Source organism: Calliphora vicina, chromosome 1, assembly GCF_958450345.1.
Source record: "Calliphora vicina chromosome 1, idCalVici1.1, whole genome shotgun sequence".
Classification (NCBI taxonomy): Eukaryota; Metazoa; Arthropoda; class Insecta; order Diptera; family Calliphoridae; genus Calliphora; species Calliphora vicina.
This window is the reverse complement of record NC_088780.1, coordinates 120,493,208-120,505,369: the sequence shown is the minus strand read 5'-3', so window position 1 is coordinate 120,505,369 and position 12,162 is coordinate 120,493,208. Positions and strand designations below refer to the sequence as shown.

General features: G+C 31.9%; 1 protein-coding gene and 1 pseudogene across 1 annotated transcript; both read left to right on the top strand.

Annotated features, from left to right (window-relative positions):
- Nucleotides 1-1,922: 1,922 nt before the first annotated feature.
- Nucleotides 1,923-3,691, top strand: LOC135963700 (carboxylic ester hydrolase-like; annotated as a pseudogene).
- Nucleotides 3,692-8,336: 4,645 nt separating this feature from the next.
- LOC135963701 (juvenile hormone esterase-like) lies at nt 8,337-10,262 on the top strand. Its single transcript, XM_065515657.1, has 5 exons — nt 8,337-9,117; nt 9,169-9,385; nt 9,439-9,762; nt 9,831-9,963; nt 10,033-10,262. Exons 1-5 carry the CDS (start codon nt 8,419-8,421, stop codon nt 10,235-10,237), a joined length of 1,578 nt encoding a protein of 525 aa, XP_065371729.1. The 5' UTR covers nt 8,337-8,418; the 3' UTR covers nt 10,238-10,262.
- Nucleotides 10,263-12,162: the final 1,900 nt, after the last annotated feature.

The window sequence follows — 12,162 nt, the reverse complement described above, 5'->3', positions numbered from 1 at the left end:
TCAAGTCCTAAATTAACTTCTTGCAGTAATATTTATATATTTACAGATGGAGCTATCGGAACACTCATCTACAGTGATCGAAGATCCCTTTGTCTTAATTATTTGTCGAATTTCAGAAGCAATACAATTTTTGTAGTCATTATTAATTATTTAAATTTGAAATTATGAAAATTTTTAAGTAATTTAATAAATTTAAATATATATGAACATTTATTCGATTATTCTACATAAAATTGTTCGAATTATTCGTTATTCGAAAATGGCCATTTTTAAATTGTTCGAATAATTATTCGTACGAAATTATTCGATTAATCGAACGAAATTTTAAAATAAAATTAAATTCATTTCCAAAACAAAAATATCAAATTCAAAATTACCTCATATACATATGTAGTTTAAAGTAAATGGTATGGTATTCAGGCAGCCGTCCAAAACCTTCGTCTCGTACAGCTCACTTGGGTCCAATAATCGTTCCTTTTGTGATACCTGAAGAAGAAAAATTAAGACAGAAAAAGGAAAAGTCAAGTAGAAATTCAAGAAAAGGGAAATCTATCGATTAAGTTATAGTGAAATTTCGGGAAAAGAGTGTATATAAAAATAGAAAAAAAGGAGGAGAGATGTCGAGAATTCAAAGAATTCAAAGAATTCGAATGACGCAAACCATCATGGGATGGTTGCTGGGTCGCTTTCCCTAATAAAGGCGTCTATACACCTTAGATCATTCACAGATAATCCGGAGAGGGTACTCAGGTATCGTTCACCTAAGTGCCTGGCACGTAGATCACCCAGTGCCGGGCAGTTGCAGAAGAAATGTTGGATGGTCTCTTCCTCATTATGACAACTTCTACAGTAGTCGTGATAATATAACCCAAGTCTTGCAGCATGGGTACCGAAGGTGCAATGTCCGGTGATCATTGCCACCATGTTGCTCAGTCGTATTAAGTTGCTCAGTCGTATTAAGTTGCTCAGTCGTATCAGTTTAAAGTAAAAGTAAAGAAGTAAAAAAGTAGTTCTAATGTATTTTGTTTTCGGTTTCTGCTAAACTGCTACTCTACATTGTGAATACCGCTATTATATCATAGCAATAATGTTATATGTCCGTCATAGAATTTTTTTTTTAAATTGATTTATCAAAATAACTAATGCATTCAATAAGTCATTCGACGAGAAAACTCTTTCGCTTTAAACATGTGTTGGTTTTATCGTTAGTAAAGTATTATAAAGACAATCAATTGCTACTTGCTTCAAATAAATTTAATTCCCGCTTAAAACTTTTATCATTTGATTTTAAATGTTCAGGGTTTTCCTATTCAATATTGATTGAATATTCTAATTGGGTTTTAAAATTTTGCTCCATTTGTATTTCGGAAACCTCATCATCATCGCTTTGAACAGATGAGGGAACATTGTGATGAAATAGGCGTTCATACATTTGCTGTCCATAAATGTTTAACATTTGGTCAGTTCATAAGGGGTCTTATCAGTCCTAATATATCACGACTCGGCAGATCGGCTTAACCGACTCTTAGGCATTCGGCGCAGGTCTCTGCTGGTTGGTTACGATAACACAATAAACATAGCATACAGAGTAGTATTATTTTAGGACATTATGACAATATGACATGATAAGAGACCTTGTGAATTGACCAAATATATTTATAATTTTTGTGTGCTTTGGTCATAAGTCTGTAGAACACAATTCATAGAGAAAATACAGCGCTACATTAATAAATTGTAAACAAATAAGGCTTTTCCAAACAAAATTCTACGAATATGATAGTAATTTAATTTATAGGCTATAGATTTGCTTTGCTACAAATCATATAAATAATGCAATTTGCAGAAAGCTTCCACTAAATAAAAATTTCTCAGTTTCCAAGTGCTAGCGTGCCGCTGGAGTAAAAATATGTTCATACATACATATGATTATTGTATTAAAAATATTTTGTGGCATATTAATTGGTTCATTGCTAATTACAATATGTCATGCCGAAACAATTTGCGTAGATACAACATTGGGTCAGGTGAGAGGAAAACAAATGGTGTCGCGCTTAGGTGAAGAGTTTTGGGCATTTCGTGGTGTACGTTATGCTCAACCTCCTGTTGGTGAGTTGCGCTTTAAAAATCCTCAACCGGTTAAAGCCTGGAAACCCGAAGTGTATGATGCCACCAAAGACGGTCCCATATGTCCACAAGTAACTGTTAACTTAACATATCTCTCCGAGGACTGTTTGCGTTTAAATGTCTACACTAAAGACACGAAAGCTCTAAAACCAGTTATTGTATATTTACATTCAGGTGGATTTTATTTCGGTGGATCCATTACACTTTATGCAGGACCAGAAAATTTTATGGATCGTGACATTGTATTGGTGACACTAAATTATCGTTTAGGTTCATTGGGATTTTTAGCCGCCGGCACTGCTGATGCTGCTGGTAATATGGGCTTAAAAGATCAAGTTGTGGCGTTACGTTGGATACAACAACATATCGAGAAATTTGGTGGTGATCCAAATTCGGTGACCTTGTGGGGCTATAGCGCTGGCAGCTTCAGTATCGGTTTGCATGTAATGTCACCCATGGCAAAAGGTTTATTTCATAGAGGTATTATGATGAGTGCCTCACCATTGGAGCAATTTAAATATAAGACACAATTGGAATCCTGTTTTAAATTGGGTGCCAGTTGTAGAAAATGATTGTGGAGGAACCACAAGGATACATAACCATGTCTGAGGGCAAAATCAATAAAGTTCCCTTGATAACGGGCTTGACAGAATACGAATTCTATTATTGGATATACAGTAAGTAAATAATCATACTGTCCACATCATGAATCGCCAGTTTTTTTCTTAAATATTTACAGACATATTACGCAACGATACAGAACGTCAATATTTTAATGATGATTTCGCAAAATACAACCCCATATTCTTTTCATATGAGCGTAATTCTCCAAAATCTCGAGAAATTAGTGCTGCCCTTCGTTCATATTATTTTCAAAATAAATCACTTGAATTCCATGAATCATTAGAATCATTTGCAGATTTTGATATAGATAGTGCAATTTGCTTCAATCTTCGCTATTTGGAAATGGTTTCAAAATTTACACTGGTCTACACTTATATTTTCACTTATAAAGGACGCTACAGTCATTTTATAAACCCCGATACGAATCAGACATTAGGTAAGTGAATAGATATGGAATGTTGTGGAATACTCAATTGCTTATAAATTAAGTATGTTGTAACTTTTAGGAGCTATGTATCACGATGAATTGCTGTATTTACTAAATTATCCTTTACATACGCCCCAGTTCAAAAGAACCTATCCTGAAAATGAGATAATTGAGCGCTTAACTAGATTTTGGTTTGAATTTGCCAAGAAGGGGTACAATTTTAATTTGTGTGTTGTTTTAGTTTTATTTAATTTGAATCTGTTCTTTCAAAGATCCCAATAACGCTTCCGATGACCATTTAAAAGCAGTGAAATGGCCTTTGTACTCTGAAGACAAAAAGCTTTATTTAGAAATTGGTCAAAATTTAAATGTTAAATCGAATGCTAACTTACGAGAACGTTCTCAATTGTGGGATAGTCTATTTCCCATATCCGAAATGTTAAATCCAATTAAAGAAAAATGCAAAATTTAATGAAAATCATAGTAATGTACTATTCAATTTATATTTTAAATTCATTTACAGATAATTTTATTAATGAATAGGTTTTGTTGGATATTGCAGTGGCAATAACAAATTTATTTATAATTTAGGTTAAGATATTAATAATTATTGGGAATTTCTTAAAATAAAGATTCAATTAATCTTCCTCTTCTTTTATCTATATATATAAACATGGATGTTTGTATGTATGTTCGGCCTGTAGGCGGAGGAGCGTTGCAAAATCAAATTTTTACACTATACCACTAATAGTGCATTCCAGATACATTCCAGCACATGTCCGGCCATACCAAATTTTCATTTCGTTATATAAAACAAGTAAGCCGCGGTTAATAAGGTGCATCATTGTACTATAAAAGTTATTTTATATTATCTATCGATGATAAACAATTTTATTTACTCTTTCATATTAGGAGCATGAATAAGAAATCTATTTTGTAAAACTCTCCGCATTCCACTTTTAATAAAAAATAACTGCATTTGATTTGCTTTGCGTTAATTGCAGTTTTGTGTTAAAAGCTATAACTTAAATCAAATTAGTAAGGGACAAGTGTTTTGGAATTTTTTCAAGAATAAAATTGGTTTACAAATTATTTAAAAAACAAGTAAGAGTGCTATATTCGGCTATGCCGAATCTTATATACCCTTCACCTTTGTTGTGGATGCATTATTATTTTTTATAATTAGTATATAGGTATGTATATACATTGCCCACTTTCAGCTTACAGCATCCTAAATTTATCAAGAACACAAAAAACAACAACAACGCCAAACGAAACAGAACACCAAAAGAGAAAACAAAAACAAAATACGCAAGGCAATGAAACCAACACACATCCAAACATACGTTTAATTGTATAAAAAACAACAACAACGCCAAAAGAAACAAAAAACAAAAGAAAAACAAAATACGCAAAGCATGCACATTCAAACATACGATTTGTTGTTTTTTTATCAAAAAAACCAACACACAACCAAACAAAAGTTTAGTTGTATAAAAAACAACAACAATGCCAAAAGAAACAAAACACAAAAAAAAAAAAAATACACAAAGCTTGCACATCCAACATACGTTTTGTTGTTTTTTTGTCAAAAAAACCAACACACAACCAAACAAACGTTTAGTTGTATAAAAAACAACAACAACACCAAAGCAACAACCATACGTTTTGTTGCTTTTTTGTCAAAGCATGCAATACATTGTGTTTTTTGATGAAATTTTCAGAGGTTGTCTCGGATTTTTGCTCATATCTCCGTTATTTATGGACGGATTTTGCTGATTTTAAATAGCGAAATTCTCGAAAGTATGTCTGACAGAATTGTTGAAGATTTGGATCCCGGAGATATCTGGGGCCTTCAGAAAATTGATTTCAACAGACAGACAGACAGACGGACAGACAGACAGACAGACAGACGGACATGGCTTAATCGACTCCGCTATCTATAAGGATCCAGAATATATATACTTTATAGGGTCGGAAATGAAAAATGTAGAAATTACAAACGGAATGACAAACTTATATATACCCTTCTCACGAAGCTGAAGGGTATAAAAACAGACATTGGTAAGAACACTACCAAATCACGTAAGATCTGGGAAAGAGAGCAGAACCAGCCGGAATGTCACCACCTATATTAACATTGAAGGTTGGATCAAATGTACGTGGCTTCCAAGTTGGCACACCAAATAATTTATATATGTATTTTTTCTTCAAATAAAAAAAATTGAAACATTCACCCCTTTAACCCGACTTATAAAATTCTGTCAATAGTAACCATTTGTTATCGATATCGACGAAACATGACTTTGTGTCGACAACGACTTACAGAATAGGAGTAATTATATCCACTGGCCTTAAGATGAATTCATAGATATAATATCCCATTTGCCTTAAATATGTACATTCGATTCTATTTTTAAGGTCATAGCTTGACACTGTACATATTAGGGTGACATTTTTAGAAACCGGTTTTCGGTTTCTTCGAAAAATTGCAATTTAATATAAACCGGTTTCGGTTTTTTGGTAAAATATTAAAACGCCTAGAAATTAGAAGAAAAAAAGTTTTGTTTATTAAAATAATAGAGATTAAAACAATTTTGATTACATATTTTATCCTTCACAAAGTTGACCCATTTTTAAATTAATATTCAATTTTTTTTTAAAGTGATTGGTTGATATTTTATGAATTCTATTTCATTTCAAATGTCAACAACTATGTTAGGTTTTTAGAAAAATAAATTGGCAAAAAAAATATCTATAAACTTGTTTGGACTTAAGGTCTATTGTTATGTACAATTAAGTTACATTTTTCACAGCTTTGGTAGCACTACAATATATCTTTGGTAGCTCTAATATATATATCTTTTCATCATACTTGCTGGACTACTGTTTTTCTTATTCTTCATAAGGTCTTCGGGTAAAATGTTTTCTAAAAATGAGTGGTTGATATTTATGATATTTTATGACTTTAATTTAATTTCAAATGTCAACGTTAGGTTTTTTTAAAAAAAATTATTTTTATGAGTAAATATTTATAAATACATTTGTTTCTTGTTGTTTTTTTCAATACACAAACCTTCGGTAAGCTATACTTTGGTGAAGGGTATATAAGATTCGGCACAGCCGAATATAGCTCAGTTACTTGTTTTTTTTTTGGATTATGAATATTTTTTTTTAAGTCTTTTTTCTTTTCTGGCATAAATGGTGCATTTTTTCTGCCTTTTACCCTTCTTTGTGTTCTTTTCTGAAAAAAATGTAGTTTGGTCGTGTTCTTTTCTAATAATATTACCCTTAAACCCTGAATATATGCTAAATGTTTCACCCTCAATTTTATCAATGAACCACTTTTTATGTAAGCAAAAAGTATAGTTTTATAATTTTTTTTTAATAAAAACTAACAGAATCCAGCGGATGTGAGAAGTGGCCATGTAACAATGGAGGCCCTCGTTGAACAGTGCAACGACGGAATGGTTCCTGTTGCAATGCACCACTTTTTATGTAAGCAAAAAGTATAGTTTTATAATTTTTTTTTAATAAAAACTAACAGAATCCAGCGGATGTGAGAAGTGGCCATGTAACAATGGAGGCCCTCGTTGAACAGTGCAACGAAGGAATGGTTCCTGTTGGAGTGCTTGGTCTGACCCGCAGAGAAAAGATCATCAGGCCGGGTTCCAAGATGGGTGAAGGTGCTTCAGCAGAAAAAGAAATGCATGAACTCGTTCGGAGACGAATTAAAATGACAAATGACCAAATGAAAACCAGATATAGCTCACAACGTAATAAGGGTTTGTCATCCAAATTAAGGAATCACTGCAAGGGACCACATAGGGTAATTAAGAAATTGGACGACATGGTTTATAGAATACGGAAATGTGGAAGACCGATATTGAGGATTAAGGATGAACATCTGAAACGACTAGCTGCATATGGGAGAAGTGAATCTATGCCTATTCGGGACGAACAGGCTAACTTTCTTACTTTCTTACTTTTAACATTTCGCTAATTTTTTTGTCCCATATCCAAAGTAATGCTGTGGCTAATCATGAAGTCTGCACCAATGATTACTTCGTCCACAATATCGGCAACATCAAAGACATGATTTACGCTAATACCACCAATAGTTAGTTTCACATTAACTTTACCACGGACAGCGGCAGGCTCTTTAGTAGCGGTGCGTAGACTTATATTGCAAATTGGTTCCATCGATTTCTTTACTAAACCTGTTCTGATGATAGACTGCGACACTCCCGTGTCCATAGTAAGGACGTTAAAATTACTACTATATTAGTAAAAAATTTAATTCTGTTGTTTTTGTACATTTTAAATAAATAAAGAGTTGTTATAATTTTTAAACTACTAAACGGCTTTTATTTGCAATCAAAAGTATCCGGTTTATTTAAAGGAAATAAACCTTTAAAAAACAATATTTTTTCGTTATTATTATTTCAACACTTTTATTTATAATATATTATAAGTGTATATTGGACTATCCGTTTAGAAATTTAGAAAACTGATTTATTTATTTGCACATATTGAATATTAATGGATTATTTTCAGTTTATTATAAAACAACTAGCGCCACCCTTATACATTTTTTGCAGTCAGTTCTCTCAAACACATTCTAAGAATAAATAATAAATATGTAAATTCAATGTAATTATTACCAATTTTTACTTGAAAAACAAGCAAGAAACTTGAAAAATAAGAGCGTACAATTTTGAAACAGAAATATGTACATGTGATTTACTGATAAATTCTTACCTGTAAGAATTATACAGCAAGAAATAAAACAGTTCTTTTGTAATTATGTTATTGTTTGCCATACTTTATTTAATAAAAAAAACCATCGAATAATTATGATCAATCTAAAATGCAGCTGAATTGTAAAATTTTGTAAGCTTTAAGAAACACATTTTTATATTTTCTTGCTTTTCATTATTTGCTAGAATAATATGGTAAATTTTTGTTTTACTTTCTCGTGGCAAGTATTTACTCGTATTTATTCTCTGCTAAAAATCATATAAATACTAATACAATTTCAATAAATCTTGCAAAGAGCTTCTGTGAATTGACTAATTCACAAGTCGAGTGTAATTGTAAAGAGTTTCTACGCTGGAGTGAAAATTAATATGAAAATCTTTTGTGGTTTACTTATTTCATTATTGGTGTTTACAATATGTCGTGGCGAAAAAGACCCAACGATTTGTATAGATACTTCCTTGGGTCAGGTGAAGGGAACACAAATGGAGTCACGTTCAGGTGATCAATTTTGGGCATTTCGTGGTGTACGTTATGCTCAAGCCCCTGTGGGTGATTTGCGTTTTCAAAATCCTCAGCCAGTTAAAGTCTGGAAACCCGAAATATATGATGCCACTGAAGATGGCCCCATATGTCCCCAAAGAATTTCTAATTTATCATATATATCCGAGGACTGTTTACGTTTAAATATCTACACTAAAGATACGAAAGCTCAAATGCCAGTTATTGTGTATTTGCATCCAGGTGGATACTATTCTGGTTTAGCCGTTAGCCGCAATGCTGGACCAGAGAATTTTATGGATCGTGATATTGTATTGGTGACACTTAATTATCGATTAGGTTCTTTGGGATTTTTAGCCACTGGCACAGCTGAGGCTCCCGGTAATATGGGCTTAAAAGATCAAGTTGTGGCATTACGTTGGATACAACAACATATCGACAAATTTGGTGGTGATCCAAATTCAGTAACATTGTGGGGCTATAGTGCAGGTGCAAGAAGTGTCGGTTTGCATTTGATGTCGCCCATGGCGAGAGGCTTATTTCATCGAGGTATTATAATGAGTGCCTCTCCAGTGTCACAATTTAAATATAAAACGCACCAATTGGATTTGGCAGAAAAGCAAGCTAGACTTTTGAATTGTCCCGTGGAATCGACTAAAGAGATGGTAAAGTGTTTGAAAATGGTAAGTTCGTTTATGATGAAATTGAATGCAATTACAAAAACTTATTTACAGAAATCCATGATGGATTTTGTTAACACTACAAAAGACATGTTTGAGGTCGGATGGAATCCAGTTTTAAATTGGAAACCTGTTATAGAAAGTGATTGTGGTGGAAATCAGGAGCGTTATCTTATAGAGGATCCATATACAACAATGTTCAAAGGCAATTTCAATAAAGTTCCCTTAATAACGGGCATGAACGAATATGAATTTTATTATATGGCATACTGTTAGTAGATAAACATACTAAAAGTTGGCATTTGATTAACTTTATTTTTTCAGACTATTTACGCAATGACACAGAACGTCAATATTTTAATGACAATTTCGCCAAATACACGCCAATATATTTCCTATATGAACGTGAAACACCAAAGTCTTTAACGGCTAGTGCAGCTATTCGTTCATTTTATTTTCAAAATAAATCACTGGAGTTCCCTCAATCATTAGAAGCTTTTGGCAAACTCTTTGCCGATGGTATAGTTGGCTTTGCCTACCATCGTTTCTTAGAAATGGCTTCAAAGTATACGCCCGTCTACACATATCATTTTACATATAAAGGACGCTACAGCTTTTTTGTAAATCCTGAAACTAATGAGACTTTAGGTAAGTGAAAAGTAATAAATATAAATGTAATAAATATACCTAACTATATAAACATTTTATAATGCTAGGCTCTATGCATCATGATGAGCTGTTGTATCTATTAAATCTTCGTACAAGAACGCCCCAATTCAATAAAACAGATCCCGAAAACGATACTATAGAGCGTTTAACTAGATTTTGGTTTGAATTTGCCAAAAATAGGTAATATAACAACATTTAATGTGCTAATTGTATATAGAGAATTTAAGCATTTCCTATGTTTGTATACAGTGATCCAAATAATGCTTCCGATAATTATTTAAAAGAAGTCGAATGGCCTTTGTACTCTCAAGATAAGAAGCAATATCTGGAAATCGGACAAAATCTTAATGTTAAATTTAATGGTATCTTTCAAGAGCGTTTTCAATTATGGGATCGTCTATTTCCTATAACTGAAATGTTAAATTCTAATAGTGAACAACAATGTAGAATTTAAAGAGTAAAATTTACTACTAAATATATATATTTGAGTTGTTTTAAAATTATAAATTGTGGTACATAGTTAATAATTATCTCTAGAATCGGCAATTAAATTTTTTCGTTGAAGTATTATTAAATCATATTGCAATTTAATAATATCATCGTCTTAGCAGAAAACTTACACCTGAGCAAAGCTATATATGAAAATGCAATTAATTAATTAAATTTGAACTTTATTCACTAACATCTTTTCAATGCTTTAGGTAGGTTATGATAGGTTTTCATTACAATATTTGAATTTGATTTAGAATTCAATTGATTATATTTTATTAATTAAAATCTAGGTTAATATATATGTACCTAATAATATGTACCTTTTCGGGTACATATATATGGCCATCTCGTCATGTTGTACGGTATTGACGATATGTTCTTCCCCGTTCTCCGGAAGTGGTTAGCTAGGTTAAGAACCCAGTTTCTTCAAAGTGAAAAGTTGTTTTGTGGAATAGGGATCAGTGCGCAATTTTGAAGATATTTCGATCAAATTAGGTACATACATTTGTTCACCATACATATGTCCTCCCGAAATTGGACTTTATCGGTCATAGTTATTTAATTTATATAGGTATTTACACAAATTTCGCTCCAAATAAGTTTTATACATATATACGGAAGTCATGCCACCTAATTTTATGGCGATCGTTCCATAATTAGTTGTAGCTCCCACAAAAGGCCAACTTCCGAAAATCATCCACGAAAATAAATTTTGAAAAATATAAAAAATAGTTTTTGCTCATTTACTCAGTGTAGGGTATTATCTTTCTTACTTGTTTTTATCTATATCTGGAATACTAAGTCATTATTATAGTCAATATATGTAGATATATAATGATAGATATTTCAAAGACATTTCCAAAGCGTTATATATCGCCGTAGTAATTCGGACATACAATGGGTCATAATCTGGAAATACATTTTTTAACCAGAGATTTTTTGCCGTTTATGCAGTACAACAGCTTGACAGTGTAGTATTAGTGAAAATGAAGCATTACACGAAATAACAACGTATTTGCATTGTTGAACAATATTTCAAAAATAATAAAAGTTTGGCTGCAATATTAACCCATATGGTTTGTTTTTTCAGTCTTAGACTGACAACTAAGACTGAAAAAACCAAAAACCCTTGAAATTTTTTTTCAAGTTGATTTGAATAGGAGAAAACACTGAAATGTTACTATGTGAAAGTATTTATGTATGTATGTTTTAGGGTAAGATTGCGGCGAAAACTAAGATTCCAATTAGCATGTAGTATGAAATGAATTTGACTGATAGTTTGTTGCTATAATCAAAATGTTTATTGAAACCAAATACATGTATTTATTTTTTTAGTTTTTATATACATATATTTACAGAATATTAGAGAAAAATCTATCACGTACGATATTAAATTTTATTTGTTATAAAATCATCCAAGGATTGACTTTATTTAAATATGACGTATTGTAAAGGAAAAATATTTGGTTTAGTGTAAGAAATTAAAAGAAAACAACGTCTCTCACGATTCGCAAATTTTCGCATGTAGATATACATATGTACCTCAAACTTACTTCCGTTTTATGTCCCGTACGATATACCCTTATTCCGCTCGTTATTTTGGACAGTTAAAATACTTCAAAGGTCTATTTTTAAAAATAACATTTAATTTGTAAAACGATAATCCTACGTGCATTTAAAACTGAAAAAGAATAACAAATATTTTTTCCATGTGCTAGGCCTGTAAATTACATTAAGTCGCTTCGTAAATGTAAAATTTTAATTTCGTAGCACGTATATGATGACCAGGGCAACCAAAAATATGCTCTAAAAAAAGTGTTTTATGCGCATAAACGAAAAATATGCTCTTAAAATATGAAAAATATGCACTTAAAAATAGTTGGTTAC

Coding starts and splice junctions, on each gene's coding strand:
- LOC135963701 (XM_065515657.1), top strand. CDS start 8,419: ATGGAGTCACGTTCAGGTGATCAATTTTGGGCATTTCGTGGTGTACGT. Junction 9,118..9,168: donor TGGTAAAGTGTTTGAAAATG/GTAAGTTCGTTT, acceptor ACTTATTTACAG/AAATCCATGATGGATTTTGT. Junction 9,763..9,830: donor TGAAACTAATGAGACTTTAG/GTAAGTGAAAAG, acceptor TTATAATGCTAG/GCTCTATGCATCATGATGAG.